Source organism: Larus michahellis, chromosome 8, assembly GCF_964199755.1.
Source record: "Larus michahellis chromosome 8, bLarMic1.1, whole genome shotgun sequence".
NCBI lineage: Eukaryota > Metazoa > Chordata > Aves > Charadriiformes > Laridae > Larus > Larus michahellis.
Window position 1 is genome coordinate 29030491 of NC_133903.1, and position 24552 is coordinate 29055042.

Consider the following 24552-nt stretch of genomic DNA (forward strand, 5'->3'; position numbering starts at 1 on the left):
TCCTGTGATCAACTGAGTGGCAAAATATTAAACGTCCTTAATGTACAACCTGCGTAAGCCAAACTTAACTATGTTAAAGCAATTTCACAGCAAGTGATGGATGTGTGCAAGCTCAATGAAAAGTATTTAAGTCCAAAATGCGTAACTTCCAGCTACTGTTAATCTCCAGCATGGCGGCACATTCCATATTCATTGCAACTCATAACACAATAACGTATGGCATGCTGCCCATTCCCCATCAACTGAATTAGCATTATAAAACCAGCAAAACAGAAGAAGATACCTTAGAAAGTCACATATGGTATAGAGCCTCGCTGAAATTATTAATTAGAAGCAAGTAAATTCAGTTAGCTGTTCCATACTATCTGACACTGCTGTGCCAAGGATCTGCAGACTGGTGCTCTTGCGTGTTTTAGGAAGTTGGTTCTATCACTGGACAGTATTTACTGAAGTGACACACATTTTAGTGCCTGCGTGTGCAGGTTTATCATTCATCCCAGAATCATATATCAATAGCATCCTATATAGGCCACCAGGATTCCCAGTAAGAGGTGGACTGGAGTGAAGGATGAGCCATATGAATCCCAGGGTGTCTCAACATGCCTTGTAGAAGGCGGTGTCCTATTTGAAGGACATTTCAGGTGGTTCTTCTTTCTTGGGAAATGTTGGAGACTATTTCTAATGGACTTCAATCCCATGATACATACTACATGTACAATCAGTGGTCTTTAAAGTAGCCTCCATGGAAACTTCAAAGGGTCTAAGTGTGTCTCCAAGGGGATGTGGATTTTGAGATGGAGATAAGAAGTGACATGTGGGCAAGAGGAGACAGCAGTGCTGTGCATTTTGATGGGCCAAGGAAAATAGGTGGGGACATGTGTGCCTATAGGCACACGCCGCTTGCTTGCAAATGGATATGAAAGACATTGAGATTCTGGAGCGAGTCCAGAGAAAGGCAGCAGAGCTGGTGAGGGGTCTGGAGCACAAGTCTTGTGAGGAGCGGCTGAGGGAGCTGGGGGTGTTCAGCCTGGAGAAAAGGAGGCTGAGGGGAGACCTTATCACTCTCTACAACTCCCTGAAAGGAGGGGGTAGCCAGGGGCGCTCGGGCTCTTCTCCCAAGGAACAGGTGATGGGACAAGAGGAAACGGCCTCAAGTTGTGTCAGGGGAGGTTTAGATTAGATATTAGGAAAAATTTCTACACCGAAAGGGTTATCAAACAGTGGATCAGGCTGCCCAGGGAAGTGGTGGAATCGTGGTGCTGAGGGACATGGGTTAGCGATGGTCTCTGTCAGTGTCAGGTTGATGGCTGGACTCGATGATCTGAAAGGTCCCTTCCAACTTAGGCAGTTCTATGATTCCATCTGCTCCGCACCTTCTGCAGGAGCCTCCTGCCGCCTTCAGCTCCCAAATCTCTGGGACTGGCGACCGGGGCTGGGCCGGAGGGCGGCTGGAGAGTGGGAGCGAGCGGGGGAGGAGCGGGGTCCGTGGGAGCCCTCCCGTCGCCGGGGCCCGACCTCCTCCTGGCGGCGGCGGGCGAGAGGCGGCGCCTGCGGGAGGAAGCGGGGCCGGGCCGGGCCGGGCCGGGCTGGGCTGGGCGGCGGCGCTCCCCGGCAGCGCTCCCCGGCAGCCGCCCCGCGCCGCCGGCAGCATGGGCGGCTCGTCCTCCAGCCTGCTGGACGAGAGCAAGTGCATCTACATCCGAGGTAGGGCTCCGCACGGGAGGCGGCTTCTTGAGAGCGCCGGCCGGGGGAAAAAGGCGTTTGCATCAGTCGCTGTGCTTTCTTGGGGGGAAAGGCGGCAGAAAAGCCCCCCGGGGGCGAGGGGGTGAAATGCTGAGCCCCCCTGCCCGGCGGGGTCCCGGGCTCCGGGCAGGGCTCGGCAGCCGCTGGGGCCAGCGGGGTTTGGGCACTTGGCCGGGCTGCTGTGGAGAGGGATCCTGCCCTGTTTTGAGCAGACGGGTTTTTAAACAGCAGTGCTTTAAAAATTCCCCATTAGTAAGTTGTAACATGCCCAAGGGTAGACGGTAAAAACTTTGAGAAGTGTGGAGAGATGCAACCTAAAACTGCCCGTGTGACAGTAAGGTCCCAATCCCCCAGCGCTGGCCGCAGAAACTTTTAAGGCACTAGATTTCACCGAGGTAGATCAGATCAAGACCATAAGGCCTGATTTTTATATTTTTTTTTACAAGGCTATGGAAAAACTTTAGGTGGGTGTTTACGTAAAGTATTCAAACTTGTGTAAGAACGTTTTTTTATCCCATTAGAATGTTAGGAGAGAGAGAAGGAAAAAAAATAATTGCTTTAAATCTATGCATATTACTATTAAACTACGAAGGAGAAGAATGTAATTCTGTATTTTTTTGAGATATTGTTATTTGAGTAGTTAAAAAATGAAATACGTCTTGCACTTTCCAGTGTACCTATGCTCCTTGTTGGTAAGGTAGCAAGTAAAGTATTTACAAAGCAAATTCAAAGGCTGGAAATTTACAAGTGAAATAAAAGTTTGTATGTGAAAAGGAAGCCCTATTCCAGTATATTATGTATTTTGCATCTGAAGCCTGTGAGAGGCCTCGCTGCTGTGGACTGAGAGATCAAACTCAGTGCTGATGATTCAGACCATAGGGTGACTCCTGGGTGGTGCCCGCAGCTGAGCTTGTCCTTTTATTCTGTTGCTTTAGGATTTTTTTGTGGTGTAGAGGGAGTGCAAATGGTGAACCGCTCGTCTGTTAGGACTCTTTTGAAATCACAGTGGATCTTTCAAGAGATTCCCATAGCGGGAAAGAAGTCCAAATATTAAATGGCTTTCACCCAAAAAGCAACTGGCAAAGCTGCAGGCCTCATATACTGAGATTTTTCTCAGTATTGTAATTTTCTACTGCCCTGTTGAGGGTTGTTTCAGGTCCCATCAGAGCCACGAGGGTGCAATGCCCATGGATGTCTTTTTTTTCTTTACACTCATCCCCATGCTGTAGCCAAAATTGCACTTCCACAGTTCAGCATCTCAAGTTTTCTGGTCCCTGACTGAGGGCAGTTGTGAGCACCAGAAAAGGCTGATGTCTAATTACTGCAAAAAAAAAAAAAATAGGAAATTCAGGGAGCTTATTAGCTTTGCACAGCTGTGCAAAAGGAAATTGTGCAGGTCTTTGCCTTGGACATCATCTAGAATTAGAAGGGGGAACTCATGCTGGAGGGTTGGGAAATCCACGTCTCTTTGGGCACGTGTGAAACTGGCCGGGATGTTTGTATCTGAGACTTCCCCGTCGCTCCAAGGGTGGGTGCCTTTGCCTTGCTGAGAGCTGTGTGGCTCTTCAGACACATCTCTAGTTTGCTTGTCACATCCTTGCAGAGGCAAGTGATAAGGCAAAATCATTGTGAAAAATGGAATGAAAACATTGTGCCTATCCCCCGGCACAAGTCTCCCATTCTTGCTGTAAGTGGAGATCCCCCACTCTAAAATCTTCCTTTGAAAAAAAATTAATGAGGCACTTTGTACAGAGGCTGCCCGAAAATTAGTACTTCCGAGAAGGAAAAGGAATTAGGAAGAGCGTCTTAAATTGAAATAGAGTGTGGTCGAGCCAGCTCGCCAAACCCACGGCTCATGTTGAGGCTGGAGTCTGCAAGATTCAGACCTTGCTTATCTGTCTGATACGTCTTGCTCTGATGTACTTCCAGAGCGAGCGCTGTAGTGAGCTCTCCTTGTTCGGAGAGGAAGTGGGCTGAATCTCTGATTCTGTAGATTGAAAAAGCAGCACATTTTTTAGTTGGCTTTGTAAAGGTTGGGTTGGTTTTACTGGGGGGCTGGGGGTTTTGGCGTTTTTTTTCCTCCGAAGATGATGCAGGGGAGTCTTTAGTAAAAAAGGGAGTTACCTGCTTTTTGTCAGTAGATCTCTTAATCCATAGTGCTTAAATGGGTCAGCTCTGGAGGTGGCGAGACAGCAGGCTGGAGGATGCTGCCTGGCACATCTTGTTCAGAGACTGCAGCCAGTGACATTCTCCAAACTTTGCATGTTTTGGGATGCTTACTCATATACCTGCAGACTCAAGACAGAAAATCCTGAATATTACTTCAAATGAGTTTGGTCCAGATCGTCTCTAGTGCTCACTCCCAACCAGTGTTTCAGTACACAAATTTATACCTACAATCTGTATGTCCTGGTTTTGGCACTAGATGTTTGCATCTCCTTTAGCATGGTTTGGCAATGCCCCATGCCCCCCTCTCCTCTTCGCAGCAGAACCTTGCTGTGATTCAACACAGGCATCCTTCGAGTTAGCTCCTGCCACGCTAACCTCAGCCTGCGGCAGAGAAGATTCCTTGGGTGGGATGTCAGCTCTGCAGCACGCCGGGTTGCTCCCTGCATGGGGGAGTTCCGCAGGATGGCGTGGGACAGAGTTAAATGTGGTGGCTTGAATGTATAGTAGAATTGCTGCATGGTTGTTGTCATGATGGCGTAATTTAATTTCTTGTTGCCATAATGATAATTTAATTTGTCTGAAGCCATGTCCCTGTGTTGTAAAGCCTTGTAGTTTATTTAGACAACGTTTAAGTGAAAGCACAATATAAGAAATGGAAGTGAGGGACTGAGAGCTAAAGGGGGGGGCGATGCATTTTTCAGCAATAAACTGGTACGGTTTCTTCATCAACATACGTACAAGCCCACAGGTTTCTAATTTCCAGAAGTCTATTCGCTCCCTCCCTGTTGTTTGAGGGATGAGAGGAGAAAAAAACATGGACAAAAATGATGTGACATGTAAAATTATGTAAAAAAACTAATATGTAAAAACACACACGTAGGTGTCTGTATAAACCAGCGAGAACATGGCTCTCGGCACAGGCACCCCCAGGTACAGCCTGGGAGACGCTTTGCTTTGTGCTGTTCCCCAGGGTGGATAAGCACAAGCCTGGTCAGACCAGTTGGAGAAATGAGTCCTGGAGAACATGGTGAAGGCATCTTGTGGGGAGTCTCGATTACTGAATGCAAAGGCTGTCATTTCCCCCTAAACCTACTGCAGCTTCTGCGCTTCTAAGGCAGAAGTGGTAGTATTGAACCAGCCAAATTGCAAATCATTGACAGTTGTGTATACTTTTACATGGGGCAATATCTTGAGCCATACCTGAAAGATAATATAATTATTGACATGGTAAAGTGCATTTCCTGCAGCAAATAATGCCTGAGAAGAGAACATATGATGCCAATGTGTAATTTTTCAAGTGGTCTGCGCTAGTCTGTTAGCGGTACAACACATGTGAGGCTGTGTTTGAAATTGTCAGGGCAGGGACCATCCTTGTGAGGTTTGAATCAGGGGCAGGTACTTCACAAGTTGCCTAAAGACTTATTTGGGGACGGCAATGTTTTGCAAAACAATTTTTATACTCAGAAAACCTCTGCAGGTAGAAAAGATAGATATATATGTATGTAGCATGAAGTTACATTTTGCAAGCCATCACAAAATCTTTTGTCTTTTTCAAGTAGGGATTAATGAAAATTTGTTATTATTGTGGGACGAAATTGTGACTAAAATGTCAAGACCTGATTTTCCTTGCTCTTACCTGAAGGAAATTAATGTCATAGTAAAATAATGGAAAAATGAGAGTCAGCAGGGAGTTGTGCGAGCGCTGGGGACAGCTTGTGTCTGCTGGGAAAACAATGGACCCAGGGTCAGGGTATTTAGGGGAGAGTAGGAGGTTGTGTAGTGCCAGCAAGGAGGAGTGGGGCAGAAGGTCAGACCGCGTGCACTGCAGCGTTACTAGTCTTGAAACCTTAGCAGTTTCAAAGGTGTGTTCTGTTCTGTGTAGCACGAGCTTATTTTTCTAACCATACCTATGGAAAAATATTTTTTCACATTTATTTAAGATCCTTATGATATTTTAAATATGCACACACTATAAGCAGTAAAATTATTTAAAGCCCTCTGAAATGAAAAGAAATTTTTATAGTAATTCCTCTAGGTTTTGGACTGAGCCTTTAAAAAAGAAGGAAATGCTTGTGGAGGAAATAATCCTCCTTTGTAGGAATTTGGTGGGACTACATGGGAATTATTCAGGATGCGAGTGAAATAGATGTGAGTTAAAAAAATGGCAGTAGTAATTAGGAGACTGGAAGTTGGTCATGTGAAAAGGGTTTATTAAAAAAATTCATGCTTTCTGTTTGATGAGGCATAGGCTAAACTTGTGATGGGAGGTGTTCGTTGAATGATTTGTCTGATGATATTTCATGAGTGTCACAGACAACAAGGAACAATATAGGGTGGTAGTGGGGAGATATGGATGGACTCAGGGTGCAATCATGAAATTGAGGAAAAATATGAAAGTGCCTATTAAAACAACTTAGTAGTATGCCCTGTGAGATTGTGCCGGAGGTTTCAATATTGCTGATAGACAGTTTTTGCCTTGGGTCTCTAATATTAGACAAGAAACAGTCAAGGAAGCATATCTCACAGTGGGGAGAAAGGAGAAATGGCCCTGAGTGTCTTTAGTGATTTTTTCATTTCTGCAATCTCAGCAGCAGCAGTAGTAAGGACCAAGCTCTGCTACATGATGGGTGGTCTGTTAGGACCACATTTTTTTACATTTGGAGAGGTGTGGAGAGATTTCAAGCACCCAACGCCAGTAATTTCAACAGGTGCATCTTCAAAAGAGTTCAGCATACAAAAACCTGAACTTCTCTGATGGTTGTTTTTTTTATTAAAGGTGCTCGGTGTGCTTCATCATATCCAGTCTACTATTGCTGTAAACAGAAAGCTGTCCAGAGGATGAAGCTTCATAGTCATTTGCTTTTGATTTGTTTGTTTAAGTGTAGTTTTTCTTCCTTCCTTCCTTCCTTTTTTTCCCGTCTCTTTCCTTGCCCAGGCAGATGGGACAGCCCAGCCAAGGGACGTGGTGATGGTGCTGTGACCCTGTGGCACCCAGGGATGCACCCTGCGGGTTTCCTCATTGTTCAGGACTTTTTTCCAAGCAGACTTTCCAGCCGTTCTTCTTTTCATTTGTCAGTGAAAGCTATTACTTAACGTCTGTAAGAAATTTCTTTCTAGTCATTTGTTTTGCCTGTGAATGTCGGTATGGTACTAATTAAGACCGGGCTCTTTTGCACAAGGATAAAACACTTTAGATGGGTTCCTACAAGATGCAGCGTACTTAGAAAAAGCAGATAGACTCCACCTATTCTGTCAAGTTTTAGAGACTGAAGAGGAGCCTAGTTTACCCTTTCCTTAAAGGACAAGATATGGAAATCAGTCGCAAGCTTTACAGGAAACAGTCTGAACAAATACTATGGGTTGTATGGAGATAAGTCCTGCTGGCTTGGAGGGAGATAACCCAAGTGCCTGATAACAGCTCTGGAGTGGAATTCTTGCCAGCAGCCAGCCGGTGTGCACATAGCCATGAACAGGGATGCTAGAGGATGGAAGAATAACTTGGAATTATTTGTGGAAAAGTTGGCCTTTTTTGGATAGGCATTCAGACTGGATATTGGATTTTCTGCTTTAAACTTTTGCAAAGTCCTTCTGGTTTTAATTTGGTGTACGACTGCAAGTATAACAGAGTTTTGTAAAAAATCTGGCTGCACTTACTGCCTTTTCTCTCAGCCTGTTACAAGCTATATCTTCCTGTGTTTTCGAAATCCTCTCTCTTTCATTTTCCGCAGGTGAGCATGGCTGTAGCACCATATGGAGCAGGAGCATGGGGTCTCTCTGGACTTACCAGCACCTACTTCTTAGCTCGCGGAGGGTGCTTTTCATTTTCATGTTCTGAGGTTTATGGTAAAAGCTGATATGATTTTTCTGCGATTCCTAAAATCTAAGGAAGAGGCAGAGTAATATTTTCTTTTACAAACACATATTGAACCCAGAATTCATGATTACAGGTTAGCACTTAGCAAGTACTATCTAGTCCAATCCAAATAGGCATAAATACCTATGGATTGAAAAATTGAAGTTAAATGGGTAGGAAATTAAAATTTCAATATGGATATGAATTTCTAGTCTTCATTATATTCGTCTTGCTAAGTGTCCAAGTTCTTGAAGACCTTAAGAAATGAGGTTTTGAAGAAAAATCCTTTTGGCTTTACTTGCTTTCTGGGAAGTTTTAGTCTTCAGATAGGTTGTTGCTGTTGGAGCCAGCGGCAGACTTTCATCCCATAGTTTTAATAAATAGTGCCTCTTTGTGTTGGAAAGGAGACGCAGCTTCTCTGTGGTTCTTATATTCTTTAATTCAGGGGGCTGGATGCTTTATCTTAGCTTTAGACTAAATGCAAGCAAAAGGCGTCCAGGGATGTGATTGATGGTATTTGCCACCCAACTTGAAGAGAATTTACTGTACTTGGTAGCTTCCAGATTTCAGCTTTGGGGGATTAAGGCAGGAGATACCTTCTCTATTCAGTTTCCATTGCTCATATAGTCCCATTTATTAACTTCTTTCAAAAGCACTGTGAGCAATTTTGGCAGTTTACAGTCATGTTGTCTTGTAACGGGCATGGTCAAGAATTTCCCTAATCAAAACGGGAGGTAAGATTTTGTTCTTCAGTTTGTCAATTAAAGGACTGTTCGTGATCATGTCCCAGTTACCTTCTGGAAATTGAGGCTTGAGGTTTTCATAAGCCCAGAAATCTCAGTTGTCCATTTTGTGGCAGGATCATCTCAAGTTCCCTTCCACCAAAGCAAACTGTATTTCTTGCACAGGAACTAACCTCAAAGATGATGTGCTACATAACGCTTGCTATAGAGCCTGGGTTTGAAAAGTGAAAGGTAGCTTTTCTTTCTGGGAAAGAAGGTCTTTTTCTGGTAGTATGAGTGAAGGGAAACCAACCGTTGTGTGGTAGGGGAAGGTATGTGGCATTTTTCATGCTTTTCTTCTGTCTGTGTAGAAGAAACTGCGTACAACATTGAATTAAACGCAGGTATCAATGGAAAGAGCTTCTTCTCAATAGAAAAAGTGAGAAATATGCTCCCATTTGCTCAAAAACCCTGTAATTGAGAGGCACACTGTAAGTGTGGAGTCTGGTGCTTTTTGTACTTGATATTTTCCGAAACCTTGGAGATTGCAGGTTCTTTCATTAGTGCAGCTTGGCCACAAATTATAAGCCAGTCTTTGCATCTGATAGAAATTTTATTGATATTCAAGGGAGAAAAAGCAAGCTCTGAGATGATTAAAGCAGCTTTGTTGTTGATGCCTTTGGGCAGTAGCAGCTGAAAAGCCAGTGTCTAGATCGGGAAGGATGATACTCCATGAGCAATGTGGTCATGGCTGCTTTTAAAGTACAGCAGCATTTCTTTCTACAGCTTTTTCTTTTGCATATAATAAATGTTCTGTTCTCTTTGCACTTAAAGAACAATTAAAAGTGGCTTCAAGTTTTTGAACATGCGTGCAAACATTTTAGTTGCTTTTGCAGTTAAAGGGCAGTGATGAAATGAGGCCAGCTCTTACATGAAAGGAAGATTAAAGCTTGTGGAAATGGCTGAAACTTGTGTGAAGAAAGGGTTTGCCTGTTGGGTTTTCTAAAAACTTTATCCCTTTTTTTTTTTTATTAGTCTTATATATAAAAAAAGTTTGATGCTGATTCTGTACTAATGCTTAACTTGATAGGCATAACCTAGGATTTTGGTGAATTAGTTTTTCCGAGTATTTCCTTATTTATCTTCCCAGGAGCGAGCCATGATCTGTCCTTCAGAATAAATTCTGCTTTTGAGATTTATGCAAAGTGAGCATGTGAGCTGATCTTCAAGTTGTTTTTTCTCCATGTCATTGCTTAAACAGTGAACATGGTGCATCCTTCCCGTTATGGTTTCTGGCCAGGCGGCATGCTGAGAAAAGCCACTCACATCAGTGCCTGGCCTGGTTTTGGACTCTCCACTGACAACATCAGCAGCAGCGATGCCTTTTCAAATGGTGCTGGACTTGTAAGGAGGTCATTGGTAACAAGTTAAAACGATCAGTTTGTAGCTCCCCAAAAATGCTGCTGTTTTTTCCAGGTTCATTCCGTATTGTGCTTCTAAGGTTAGTGCCTGTTTTGACCGTGGCTCTCATGCATTGCAACACACAACTTGCAGAAAAGGTCACCTACGCCTGAATTGCATGTTAGTTGTGTGGAGGATGTTAGTTGTTGTGTGGTGGATGCGTTGGTCCTCACAGAGAGCGTTCCTGGTACAAACAGCCTAAGGCAATCCTTGTTCCCTGCTATTTACTGATTAAGCAGGAAAACGCACCACCTTTGCTAGAGGTTCAGGGTAAGGAAGGTGTGGGACCAGGGAGTGCCAGGACTGGAGAAGCAGCCCATGCCCGTCCCCAGAGCAGGGCCTGGCCTCTGCAGCAGCTCCCGCTGCACTGTGCTGGTGTGTCCCGGCGAGGCAGAGTGAATGGCTGATACGTGCTAGGGACCAGATGGACCTTTAAGCATTCGTGATCACTAAATACTTTCACAACCAACCTTAAAAAAAAATGTCTACAGCTTCTTTATATTATAAAAATATCTGTGATTTCCCGTGAAGCTTTATATTTCCCAGGCCACAGTAGCTGCAGGTCTTGTGGAGCTTGAAAGCCAGCTCTGTCCATGCATACCGCTTCTAAAGATCCCTGCTTGCTGCCTGGGATGGTTCATTCACTGGACCAGCGCCTTCCTGGATTTACTACTGAGTTTTCGTTCTGTGTGCTTGGGATGCCAGCTAAAAAAATTGGCCTGGTGCTGTATCTAGGAACTTGCTGCCTACCAAGGTGCTTTTCCTTACTCTTTTCAGAGATACATGGGCATTGTTGCTTCAAATTTACAAAAGATGCCACCACCATCCAGTCACTCAGCATCCAGCTCACTCACCCCTGTCCTTTTAGCTAGCACTCTTAGCTAGCACTCTTCCACAGTCCCTCTCATCTGTTGCCTTAGAAAGGAATTTTTAAAGCTTCATGTGATATTTTCCTTCCTCTGCGTGAAACACGGTTGCTATTTGTGCTGATTCTCTGCAGAGCTTTTTTGCGATGTTGCTAATTGAAGATCTGATTCTTGAGGCAGCATTGGGGACGTTAAGTATCTTAGATGAACATTGTCTAAAGACCAACCTGCTTTTATTGAACATAATACAGAGGATCCTTGCATATTTTCACTTGATATTCCATATATTGTAGCAGTCACACTGGAGGAAAGGCAAAATCCCTGTGCAAAGATTTAATGGCAGGGTCTGTGCAAAGGAAAAAAAGAAGGGCTTTTTTGCTCTTAGGGGTATTCTGTAAAGTAATATCATTGTCTGTAATTTAGTCTGCCAGACACTTTCCACTGTTTTCAGTTGCAAATGGAGTTTTGCCAGTCCTCAGCTGTTCTGACTGAAGTTTCTGTGCTGAGCGTCTGCCTCAAATTGCATTTTTGAGAAGACTGCAGCTAAAATGGATGAGGTGGGTGGGTTTTTTTGAGAATTAAGCTAAAGAAAGTGTTTTTCCTCTCTTTGGATGTTCTGTTGAGCAGCTCAGGCATATCCTGCAAGAGGAGGGAAGGAGCTGGGAGCCTTAGAGCTGGAATAAGGGAAACCAGAGGTGAGTGGGAAGGGTTTCTAACCACTGCCACTGTTTACCTGCTGAAATAAACCCCATTGTTGCCATGTTTGCCCTCTGTGCAGTCCGGGAAATAGCTGTGGAACCTGCAGCTGTTCACTCCTGTAGACAAAGGTGGTGCCACAAAGCAAACACAGCTTTCTGCTGTACAAGCTTACTGTGTTAGCTGAAATGGTCCATGGATCTGAAGCCCTGAATTCACTGCTGATGCTCAAGGGAGACCAGGATGCAAAAGCAGCTTTTTGGTATATTTTTTCTATTGGCTTCATTCAGAAGGAAGCCCCAGATTTGTTGTTTGGGTTTGTTTTTCCCATCTGAGATTTCCTGTACACCTGCCAAGCTACAAAGTGCAGTGCAGACATCAATCAGCTGATCTTCCTGCTGAGACACTGTGATAGGTGGTGGTATTTATTTCATATGTGAGGAATTAATGGCTGTTAATTTGGAGCTTGACAAACCTAGTCCTTAATTTTTCAGGGAATTGGCCATTTTAATGCTCTCCCCAGATTTCCAGCCAGGTTCTCGCTGTGTTTGGTTGTGGCTGTGGGCACTCAGAACTTCTGCACATCAGAAAAAGAAGGAGGCAGAAGCCACCTAGGAGCTTCTGATGTAACATTTTGTCCAGCTTTACATTTTGTAGCAGACACAGAGACAGGATCTGGTTCTTCGGGGTGGCATTTACCTGCCTTAAATATAAATCGAGTTCCTGCTATTTCCAGCTCACCACACTACAAACCACCGTAAATGGGGCAGGTACCAGACTTGGTTGATTAGAAGACAGTATTTTTAGATGTGATTGTAAAGAAAAGTAACTTTAACCACTGCTGCTTGTGCTCCGTTGGTGTTTCCTCTCAGCCCAGGACGCAGCAGTGAAACTACTGACCCAAGGACTGTTTGAGGTTAGTGATGTTTTGTGAGCATGACTGGAGGGACATATCCAGATGTCAGGGTTGCGTTTCATGTGTCTGCAAGGAGCAGCCCCAAAATCATCCCGATTGTCAGTTGATCTAAGTTGATGGTGGTTTTTATGGTGCTTTTGGAGGAGAAAAGATCATAGACTCATTTGGGTTGGAAGGGACCTTTAAAGATTATCTAGTTCCAACCCCTCTGCCATGGGCAGGGACACCTCCCACTAGACCAGATTTGCTGGTCTTGAACATTTCCAGGGATGGGGCATCCACAGCTTCTCTGGGCAACCTGGGCCAGTGTCCCACCACCCTTTAAAAGTGTTTGAAATGCACATAGAAAAGGGGGCTGTCTGAATTAAGGACACAGAGGACATGTGAGTTCTTGATTTTCATGTGCTTTTAAAATGTGATTGTGGTGGTTTAGTTACTTGCCTGGTATTTTTCACAAGTGTGATAATTTGCAATGGACTTTCCAGCTATGGCTGGGAAACAGGGAATCACCTGGAGTTTCCTTTACCCCTTTTGTGGCCCACAGTGAAGACCCTCCTTTACAGAAGGCAAAATGATCATTTAATGAAATTGTCTCAGGAGCATTGGTTTGTTACACTGCTGTATTTTAATGGAGAAGGAATGCGTAAGACTGAGACTATGCTATTTCCTACAAAGTGATGTTAAAAAAATTACTCCAAAACTAAACATGACCTGAAAAGCAAAAGGAAAGTAGCAAATGTCAGCAAGCACGGTGAAGGCATGTCCACCGCCCGTAAAGGATGGAATTAGCAGATGAGTTGTGTGTGGAGGAAGGGATGACACACTGAAATGAAGCTGTAAACCCTTGGAAAAACCTATATACAAAAGTAACACAGCTGCTGGATTGTTCATGGGGAGTTTTATACACACCAAACTGGTCGTTGACATTTCATGGATCAGACCTTTGACGCATTGCTTGGTGTTATAATGTACCAAAGTGAGTGGCAGGTGGGTGCACACCTGCTGGTGTAGCTTGCTATCCCTTGTACAGGAGGCTTGCTAGATGAGACCCAAAGGTTGTTCCAGCATCTTTTGGTTTAAAAAAAAAATAAACAGTCAGAAACCCTGTGAATCAAACCTATATGTGCTGCACAGGAGGATTCAATCCAGGGAAATTAACCCAATTAATCCAAGTGTGCACTTGAGGAAGGGGGACATATATCCATTTGTATATGAAGCATAATAGATCATCTGTTTACTCAAAAATCTGAAATTTTCTATCCAAAGCAGCATGGCAAGCTACGTTAGCCTCCTTGCCCATATATGCAGCTTGTGGTGTAAATCAAATGTTACGATTTGGAGAGAGGTCTTGAGCAGACTGGTGAAAGGCGATGGGACAGGCATTGATCCCAGTTTCCATGGGCCTTATTTAAGCCCAACCTATATGTGAAAGGTATTTGAAGCCCGTGCCAGAGTCTTGATTCAGCCATCACAATGCGTTTAGTAGAAGAAATTGATCTCTAGGAAGTTCAAAAACTTTTTGAACTATAGAAGCAAATCGTGCTAAGTAGAAAATGATGTTAATAGCTGCTTGCATCAGCCTGCTGATCAAAAACAGACTGAGGAAGTGGGGAAGGATGTCGGTGTCTGCGTGGACTGATGGAGGATTTGAGAATCTCTCTTTTGGATGCCAAAATCAGGGCAACTTGAAAACTTGAACCCTAATTTAACCTTGCTTCTAGATGCATGATAGTTCACCAGTCTGCTACATTGGCCACAATGCATTTTTTGGGCCAGTGTTAGGGTTTGTCTCCTGTTTCTCTCATTCCTTTTGAGATAAGTATTTAAATTATATGGCAGATGCTTTCCTTAGGGGATAGCTACAGCGTGCTGGCTTGGTCTCATGGTACATAATTGCTGTGCAACTGAAGGGACCGTGGGTATTTCATTAGCACAGCAGTTCCTTTGCCAGTTGAATTGTCTTCATTATGCGATTTCCTCAGAAGCTGCAAGAAGAAAGGCCTCCGTGGTGTTGTATGTAGTTCACTGTTCTCTACCAAAGCTTCAATCCCTTCCTCCTGCTCTTGAGTTTTAACAGTTTTTTATAGCTGAGAGCAGGAGGGCCCAGCAGCAAGCTGCTTTCAAACCATGTCCCATCAAACCCAAGGGAAGCAGTGGGGAGGAAGAATGCCCAGAACAAAACTGAAGCAGTATTTGCTGTGAAACACACATGAGATCTGCAATAAAAGAAGCTTCTGTAGAAGACTTTGGAGATTGGGCATTTGGGGCTTGATGTGTTTTCTTCGGAGCTGTGGCCAAGTAGTGGTAAACTGAAGCAGCCCAGTGAGAAGCAGCGCTGGGATTTGTTGGAGGAAGAAGTTGGGTTCGAGATGAATGAAGAAGGAAGGCCCCCATCTGAGTTTATCGCCAACTTCCCTTACGCATGGAAAAAGACGAAGCTGCTGAGCACATCTCATACCAGAGTGGGGATGTCTAAAGCTGACACCACACTGAGAAACAAGGGAGTTACCAACGTAAACAAACATACAAAACAAATGTGTTGGTGAGAGCATCAAATACGACGTGGTAATTTTGAGCAAGAGCTTGTGGTTTGTTAGTTATTAATCTTGCTACATGGTTTTTCCTTAGCGTGCCTTAAATATCTAGGCAGCAGGAAGTGTGGTCAACTGTTGCTGTGCTCTTGCTGTAACACTTGGCACTGGCAGGTGTTAGTTTCATGCGTATAAACTGAAATCAGACTTGCCTTGGAGGGTGCTCTGACAGCCAGGTCTCACACAGTGTTGGAGCTGAGTGGCGTAGGTGAACACTGGCTGGGGTTTTATCGTTATTGTCTGCAAAAGAGCAATTTTTAAAATGAAGTCCAGCCTCTCTGATAGCTGAGGTGTCTGGAGTTCTGCTGTTGGAAGGGAGACATGACTTTCTGAGAGACTGAACCAAAAAATAAATTTCAAGCTGAATGTGAAGATGCTGTACAAAAGGTGGGGTTGAGTTTCTGTGATCATTACATGCGCTAGCGTAGGCTGAATCAATGCTAGAGATGTGAGCGTGCACAGCCTTGGGAGGATGGGAAGGCCATATTTCAGATGGGGCCCATCTCTCTATTCATAGTTTTAACTTCTTTTGGATGATGGGAATGGAGACATCTGTAAAAAGTAATAAGTCCCCTTTCCTTCCAGAATAAGGCTATGAGTTTTCCAGCTGTTGGCTAAGACAGGTTTTCCTGTTGAAATAGCTTTTGTCTGATGTAAGTCTAAAACAATATGGTTATGGTAACTGAAAATATTTCTTTGTCAATTCTGTCCCCTGTTAATTTTAGTTGTAAATCTGAGTATTTCTATTCATTGTTGCTTCTCATAGCAGCTGTCTGATTTTTAAAACTTTATGGAGTCTTCGCGTAAAGTACATGCTGCTGATAAAATGCAGTATTGCTAATATTCTGCATTTTCTTTACCATATTGTGTGGGTAATTTTCTTTTATCTTCGTAGTGGATTCTCACAGTTACAGAACACGCTCTTGCTTTCCTTCAGAAGTCCTGTCATCTTGAATAATGCAAAAGAAGCCCATAATATTGATTCATGTGGTTCTTGGTTACAACCACAATAATATGGACTGTGCCATATATTTGTCAGCTGACGCCATTCTATATTCATAAAACATGCCTTGGGATCTTTTTTTAGATCTGTAGAGTTTAAAGATTAGTTTATTAGGCATCTCTCTGATGTGTAATTATGCCGGACTGAATAATATGTTAACCAGAAGATACACAATTTATATACAGTAGACAAGCAAAGAAGACTGTATGTTTAAAAAATGAGTTTTCCAGAGCAGCTTTGCAAAAAAGTAGTTCTAATTCATTTTAAATCCTTTTATTTTTATTTAAATAACTTAAAAAAAAGTTTGCTGGCTAGTGAAGCAGTTTTACTTCTGTATCTTACGTGTTTCTTTACTATAATTCTATATTTTCTTTCAATTTCAAAACACAGTATTATATAAATTAGAGGAACCCTAGGAAATGAAGAGTTTAAAAAGCATGCTAGGGTGTCTGCTCAATCTGGAAGCCAGGGCTGCATTATGTCCTCTGACTTTCTTCACATTGCTCTGTACTCGTTGTTCTTGAATGAGATAAGCGGTGATGCTTTCATTTTTTTTCTCGCAGAAAGTTCTTCTGAAGCACACTAAGCAGATATTTTACTACATCCAAGGAAAAAATGTAATTTTTAGAACTTCAGTTGGCATTTAGACTTTCAGCTTGGCTTCAGAGGTGCTGAGCACCCACCTGGTGCTGGTGGTTGGTGGGCAGCGGTTCTGGAAACACGTGAAGTTGCACACTGTTGGCGGCAAAAGCCATTTTCCAAAAATGCCTTTGAATCTTCAACCATGTATACTATCCTCTTAGTGACAGAGGTACTTCTAAAAGTGAAATAATTCCAGTACAAGGACCTGACCTCATTACTGATTCAAAAGAGGTTGTAAGAAGACTGTCATCTCCTAGACTATAGTTTTTTGTGGCCATTAGCTACACGTTCTCAGATGGACATGCCTTCAAGCAAAACTGGAAACCAGTATGTTAAATCCGAGGCCTGTGTTTTGTTGTCCTGAGCTCTGAATTTCTGAGACATGCAAAAAAAAAAAAGTCATGACTCAATTTAAACCCAAAATTTGGAGCCAGAAGGTTCAACCTGACCGGCTTGTTTTCGAAGGTTTGGTGCATCCTTGCTAGTCAAGCTCAGTGTAAAGCGGAGACCCTAAGAAGCACTTTTGCAGCACTGTTTCTCCTAGTGGCTGTGGCTTTCAGTTGGGAATTATAAAGAATCCATGAATCATATTGTTGGGTTTTGTGAATACAGTTTTCCAAATTTCCTGGCCTGTTCTTATTCTATCATCCTTTTCTTTTCTGCTTTTTAGTTAACTGACAGCCTGCCTGTTTGTATGAAGCTGTTGGTTTTATGCAAAACCTGTGGTGAAACTGTTGGTGAAATAATTGCTCAGCAGTGCTTGAACAGGTAAACAGTAAAGAAGTGATGTCCCAGGGTACAAAGAGGTTTTGCTACTGCCTGAGTAGTATGAATAGCATCTCACTGTACTGCACCGTACAGTAGAAGGCTTTAGGAGTAATGCTAAGGGATAAAAAAGTCTCCTAAAGAGTGTTGTGGATTCAGGAGCTCTTGAGAATGTTTTGGAGCCACACTGGGTGCTGTTAGGTGGGAAAATATTTCACAGAAATTCAGTGCTCGTCCTGCACTTTATCAGGCTGGTGAATCCCATCAGCCCAAATGAAGACTGAAAATGGATTTATTGCGGCTTCCCCTACGTTTGTTTCTCAGAAAGACACAGGCTGACTTAAAGCCACCCCTGGAGAACGCAAACGTGGCTTGAAATGTAGGTGCAGTCAGTAAGTGCAGGCAGCCGTTGCAGGAATTCAGATTTGGATGAGGTTCAAAATGAGCGTTAGTCTGTTAGAGGCAGTTTGTGGATATTGGACGCCTTCATGGGCTCATGGCAGATTTTTGCAGAGCAGCTCTGCAGAGGCTGAAGCAAAATCTAGACCATCTCATAGACTCTCCTTTATCTTCTGCAATCACTTAACTGAGGAGTTTGGGGAAAGACGCAGAGAAAAATACATTGTATAATTTTGACATTTCAAAGCAACACAACATCAGAAGAGTTGCTTATTATTATCCAAAATCTGCTGGGTCTTAGGAAGACCTGTGCTAACTTAAACATTTTGTCAGCCCTTTTGCCACAGAGGGGTGCCTTTAGCATCCCTCTCCCCGGCTGTGAGTCTGTAACCATGGGACTGCTGCCTAGCCACCTCTGCGCTGAAATGAACTGTGACGGTGTGCTTAAATTGCAGTTGAGTAGATAGGAGCTAAATATGTTTAAAGTAGCGTTACTGATGATTACTTCTACATTCAGAAAATTAAGAGGTAATCTGATATAGATAAATTTGCCAGATAAACCTCTTATCACACGAAAGCTGTTTTCTTTTGTTCTTATCAGCTTTTGCATGTTGCATTCTTAGGGCTGGTTTTTCTTTCTTAGTCCCCTAAATAAAACATTTCACAAAACACAGAAAAATGAAGAATTTAAGTTTTGAGATTGTCATGATTTGGGCACACAAACAAAAGAGAGGACCATATTCTTCTCCAAAAATAGAGGAAGAACCAGCATCCACGTTGATAGGAGCTCAGACTGGATTGATGGGCAGAACTTTCTAGAGACCCATGATGGGAGAACCGAGACTTACAAAACTGGAGCTCTGTAATTGATTGTACAAAGGCAAGAGCGAAGAAAGCACTAATTGAGGTATTGCTACCATAGAACCAGGCCTTGAACATGTTCCCGTTGCCAAAAGTTGTGGGGTATGAGCAAGTTCTTTTGGCATGTCATATGTGGAGGTCCTGCCCCTCGAAAGTTACTGCAGCCTGTCAGGAGAGCTCTCACCGAACCGTTTCCAAATACATTCTCAGGAACAAATTTCCTCTTCTTAATAATAACCTGCCCATCTGTTTTTCCAAGCCCAGAAGCTCATGTCGACGTACTGTACAAACACAGTGCTGGAAGAAGGTGGTTTTGATTTGGTTTTTTCCTTTCAAGTTGTGTTGTGTTGTCGCCCCTCTGAAGGTGAAAGATAAATGGAGAGGAAATGAGGCAACTTATCTTTTTTTTTTTTTTTTTTTTTTTTTTTTTCAAAAAGGAAGGAGCGTTGAAACACTGAGGCGGAAGAGCTGGGCAGCCGAGGAGACTCAAACACACATTTAGTGAGAGAGACAATAGCTGACTGGCGCTTCTTCCCAGGAAGTCTTAGAAATGGAAAAAACAAACACCAGTGCTAACCCTATTGTCTTCTCAGTGATGCTTTCATGAGCACTTGAGGAACTGAAACTCGTCCAGGCGGAAGAAGAATAATGTACAACACTTGGCGGTCTGTCAAGTGGCTCGACTGTAATGCCCCCGAGCTTGCTGCCCTGCTCCACGGAGGGAACACGGTGACTTTGAGATTGCACCTGTGGAGCTGTGTCACCACCTTCCTGTCACAGACAGCACCACCGTGGCCGCGCCTGTCTGGGAGTTGCAGTTGGACACACAGCAGGGGTCTGGCATTTCTCTGAATTAGGGCTGAGAACAGAAGTTTGAAAAAGAAAATGAATACTTTCCAACAGTTTGCTGGGACAGAGTAATTAGACCTTAAACCCCAGCATTTGCGCAGGAGTTTAAGATAAGATAAAGGTCTTGGTTTGTGTGTGACCTCTGTTATGTTTACATCAAATTCTTTCTGAACACAGTTCTTACTTTTCCTTTTTTTCCTTAAATTACCCTAACTTATGGCCTTGTGACCTAGGAGTATTTCTTCTGTCTCCAATGATGTGGACTGCTGGCACTGGCTGGTTGTAGGAAGAGCAAACCCAGTGAATGTGAAGGCAGACCTTCATCTTTGATAATGCTGCAATTGCAGAAAGTTAGGAATTGTTTCGCTTTTACTTGAACTCTTTTCAGGACAAAATCTGCAGAATTCTGAATTTGCTAGCAGAAGGTATACTTTTATTAGTCAGGTCCCAATTTTAATTCGGAAGAATCAAAGGCACGAACTCTGCCAAGTAAGGAATGATTAATTAAGTTTAATGGGTCCTTTTAGCTTTGAAAAAAAAAACCCAACCCCAAAATGTTTGGATCACTTTGTTTCCTTCTTTTACAGTGCTTTGGAAATACTAGGATCTTAATTATGGCCTTGCTCAACTTTGGATGGGGAGAAAGAGGCCATTGGCAGGTCTCCCATGTTGGGAAGCTCCAGGCAGCCAGAGGGCCATATCCCATCTTCTGTTTGCATGTTCCCCTCTATTTTATTTTCACGTCCTTTGCCTCATTTTCTCTGCTTCTGCCCGTGGATTGTCCCTGGACTAAATTTAGCAGGGGCTTTTGGAGCAGTGAGATTGGTCTTGTGAGGGAAGGGAAAACCTCCTTTGCTCCGTTGCAGCCAATTCTGTTTCCTTTGCACCCATTTCACAGCTGGAAAAGAGCAAAAGGCTGCATCCTAACCCAAACTGGGACTTTTGGGCAGTAGCAGTCACTATAGTAGAGTCCGAGTAAAGTGTGAGTGGGAAAACCAGACTCATTCAGACCAAGAGTGTCAAGGTCTCTGTTACAGCTGAGCATCAGTGCATCTTCCTCCCCTCGTGTCAAACCAGACATTTCCGGAGCTTTGAAGAACCCCGGATCTGGGTGACTAGTGGTCTGGTGCCACTTCTTGGTGTTTCTGAACTAACTTGAATTGTAAAGCTTATCTGCTGCATCCCAGAGCTGTAGTTTCCATTCCCCATCTGTAATATTCACACAAAACCAGACTGTTCTAGACGGGGTTTGCTGAACAGATTCGTGTAATAGTTATACACTTTTTTCTAGGCTTTAACCTTAATTGATGCTTTTTTGCAGTCGTGTGAAGGAACCTTCTTCCCTACAGGATGAGGTGCCAGTGCTTCCTCCTGTCTCTTCTGCAGAATTAAAAGTTCAATGAACAGTGTGGTTTTGCTGGTTGGTAGATATTATCATCCATGGAGAAGCAGAGAGAGGTTTGTTTGTAAAAGGGGAGGATTTTAGTTGCATGAATGTAGACCCTTTAATGCTTGGAAGTATTTCTTGCAAAGTCTGAACGCAATATTTTTTAAATCCATTTATTTCTAAAGATTTAGCAGATGTGTTTAAGGATATCACCTTATTTTCAGCAAGGAGAATTTGTCTAGTTTGGCTTAGCTAAGACATAGAAAGATTAACCATATATTCAGAAAAATCTTTTAGAAATGACAGAACTAAGAGACATTTGTCTGCTGGTTCATTTTCCCGGCTTAAAAACCACTAGTCCACACTGCTGCTGTGGACTAGCTACAGAAGTAGTTGCTGGGTGTACATATGGATGGATGATACAATGGAAATACTTTTTTAGTATGTGTAATACGTATACAAAAAAAGGTTACTCAAAGTCCCAATGAATAGTTACGGCTTTAGCAGGGCAAGCACGCAGCCTGGCTGCCGGGATTGTGACATTGCATCCTGTGGTGTCGTGCTGTGAAACAACATTTTTATCTCGTAGGTTGTGTCAGCCCTGAACAATTCCTAGTGTAGCATCTTTATGGCCAACACAGTCAGTGTAGCATCAGAAAGTGAGCCCATTGTGTCACCGCGCTTTGTAACAACAAAATATACAATATATTAATGCTGTGTCAACAAATGCCCTTGCATCCATCTTGCAGTATCATAGCATGAAATTAACAAGAACCTGAAGAAAATGACAAGAAATGCACTACAAATGAAAGTTTCCTATTTTTGTTGTCCAAGCTTAATGTAAAGTGGAGGTGAGGTAAAAAAATTCCTTGGGATGTGAACTGCTTTTTACGTATTCCTCTTCCTCTAATATGAAGTTGAAGTAGAAGCTTAATTATAAATATATTTTAATTTGTTTGTCCTTTGTAAAAAAGGACAATAAAATTGTTTCTTGGTTTTTGCAGAGTTCTCTCTTTGTCCGTATGAGGACCTATGTTGTTGGCTATGTTTAATAGCCTGCTGTAGCAGAGATCCAATCTTAAAAAAACCTTCACCAAATTAACTTAGTACAGAGCTTAGTTAGCTTCTTGTGATCCCCAGCAACTAGATTGGGTTCATTTATTTTATTAAATCCCTAGTTCTTCTGGCTCTGTGAAATAAGCTTATAAATAAAGGATTGTCAGACCTTATTCTTCTTGAATTTGACCGTGAATAATTGTTTCTAGACAGAGCATTGCTGCTTCTAACCCCGTTACCAAGAAAGGGTAAATTTCAGCAGCCTTAAGAATAAGCTTGTCTGACACATTGTTAATCAAACTCTTGGCTCACGTTGGGCTTGTTTCTGCTTGATTAAACACAAACTTTGGCCTTTATGTAATTCGTGATTATTAGGATTTTTTTAATCTGACAGAAGTGCAAAGGCAACTCATGAAATCTTATTTCTCCTCTAAATAACGATTTGGCAACAGGAGTGTTGCAGAGCTGGTGGCCGCTGCAGTTCAATACCAGAGTGCCTAATCTCACCGGTTCCAATTCAGGCATTTTAAGGTTAAAATACAAGCCCTTACCATTGTTTTGCCTGTTCCCTGTCCCAGCCCTACTGCTAATGGTTTCCCCATGTTTACTGCCTCTTCCATCTGCAATGCTGGTGGAGCTAATTGTGAGCTAATTGTATAGGAACCACACCTGGCCAGAAAGGTTGTCCCATCCATTTCCCCCAGCAGGAGAAATGAGACATGTATGGGAGAAGGTACGGAGAACCTGGAGGGAGCTAGATGTATCCATGAAGGACATGTCCTGAAGCCGTAGACGTACCTGATGGAGGCTACTTCTCTTTTTCAAGTGAGGGTGAGACGTGTGCCACCCCAGCCTGTTGCTTTGTAGTCATGGATTGATGCTAAAATACATTTCCATGGGCATTTCTGTCTTTGCAGCAGCGGGTCTCAAATAAAATATGCTGGCAGCACGTAGTGCAGTCGGAGAGAATCGCATGCCTCTTGGAAGGATGTGCCTGCAATGTGATTGCAATTGAGGTACTCTGCAGAGAGTGTCAGGTTAGAGCAGACACGTGGCTGGTGTGGAAGATGTGCTGTTTGGATAACAATGGTTAAGCACAGATCAGAGGCGTGATAGTCCTCTCTCTGCATTTCCCGAGAAGAATTTTCTTGATCCCAGGCTGGGAGGGCTGGGGAAAGGAAACCTGGCTATAGGAATGAGTCTCTGAGTGACACAAGAGACAGTCTGTATTTATGCAGGATTAGTGGTCTGTATTTTACTCTGCATTTTTTAATAATGAGTCAGTACTCAGAATTAATTTAAAATAGCGGGATCCACAGTTAAATCACAAGCTACTCAAGAAAACAAGCCTTTTTATAGAGTCTATGAGGTCTGTCTCACTCAGGTCTGTCTACTCCCTCTGAAATAAAAGATGCTTAGGAAGTTGAGCATCATGAAGTTGAGGGAGATGATTCTACCCCTCAACTCTGCTCTGGTGAGACTCCACCTGGAGTACTGTGTCCAGCTCTGGAGTCCTCAGCACAGGAAGGACATGGACCTGTTGGAATGTAGTCCAGAGGAGGGCCACAAAGATGCTGTGAGGGCTGGAGCACCTCTACTATGAAGACAGGCTGAGAGAGTTGGGGGTGTTCAGCCTAGAGAAGAGAAGGCTCCAGGGAGACCTTAGAGCCGCTTCCAGTCCCTAAAGGGGCTCCAGGAAAGCTGGGGAGGGACTCTGGATCAGGGAGGGGAGCCATAGGACAAGGGGGAACAGTTTTGAACTGAAAGAGGGGAGATTTAGTTGAGATATAAGGAAGAAATTCTTTGCTACGAGGGTGGTGAGCCCCTGGCCCAGGCTGCCCAGAGAAGCTGTGGCTGCCCAATCCCTGGAGGTGTTCAAGGCCAGGTTGGACGGGGCTTGGAGGAACCTGGTCTAGTGGGAGGTGTCCCTGCCCAGGGCAGGGGCATGGCACTGGGTGATCTTTAAGGTCCCTTCCAACTCTAACCATTCTATGATTCTAAGTTGCGTGAGAAGAACGTTGTAGGCATAGAAACTCATTGAACTTGTGGGATAATTGTGCAGTATAAAATGTAGCCTTGCGTAGCAGAGCACTTGAGGAAGAACTAGGTACTGGAGTAAAATTGTAGAAAGGGAGATCTGCAAGGCTGCAACAGAGCCTGTTATTTTTGGCTTCTCCTTTGCCGTGGATCAAGTTTTCGTAAACTTAAAAATATGTTTGTTTAGCGTGCCCTGAGAGAGAAGCTTCGCTTCTAATGGAGCACAAATTCCGCATCCAGGGTCTCAGCTGGCAAACTTGCTAAGAAATCTGTTTTTTGTTTTTTTTTTTTCACAAGGCAGCATCAGCTTTCACACTCATCCTGTAGAGAAGTTGGGCTGAGCACCCAAGGAGTGCTTATGTGCTGAGATTTAGGAAAAGCATGATCTGAGGTGGGTTGGGTATTATTCTCTCCTATGTATTGAGTTTTGGGTGACTAACTGGAATTTTACCACTGCAATTCAGTGTCCACGTTGCAGGTGGATAATTGGGGCGTGCGTGCACGCCAGTGTAGTTACAGCATTATAAATTTTTAAT

General features: G+C 43.4%; 1 protein-coding gene across 4 annotated transcripts in view; it reads left to right on the forward strand.

Moving 5' to 3' along the window:
- Positions 1-1577: 1577 nt before the first annotated feature.
- Positions 1578-24552, forward strand: part of NIBAN1 (niban apoptosis regulator 1) — a 65091-nt gene continuing 42116 nt past the window's right edge. For 2 of the 4 annotated variants that reach the window (XM_074598017.1, XM_074598018.1), the window contains exon 1: positions 1578-1704. In XM_074598017.1, coding sequence (XP_074454118.1) covers positions 1650-1704 — 55 coding nt within the window. In that variant the 5' untranslated portion in view covers positions 1578-1649. Of the gene's footprint in view, positions 1705-18671; positions 19523-24552 lie in introns of those variants that run through there. The other 2 variants (XM_074598015.1, XM_074598014.1) reach the window with 2 other exon arrangements.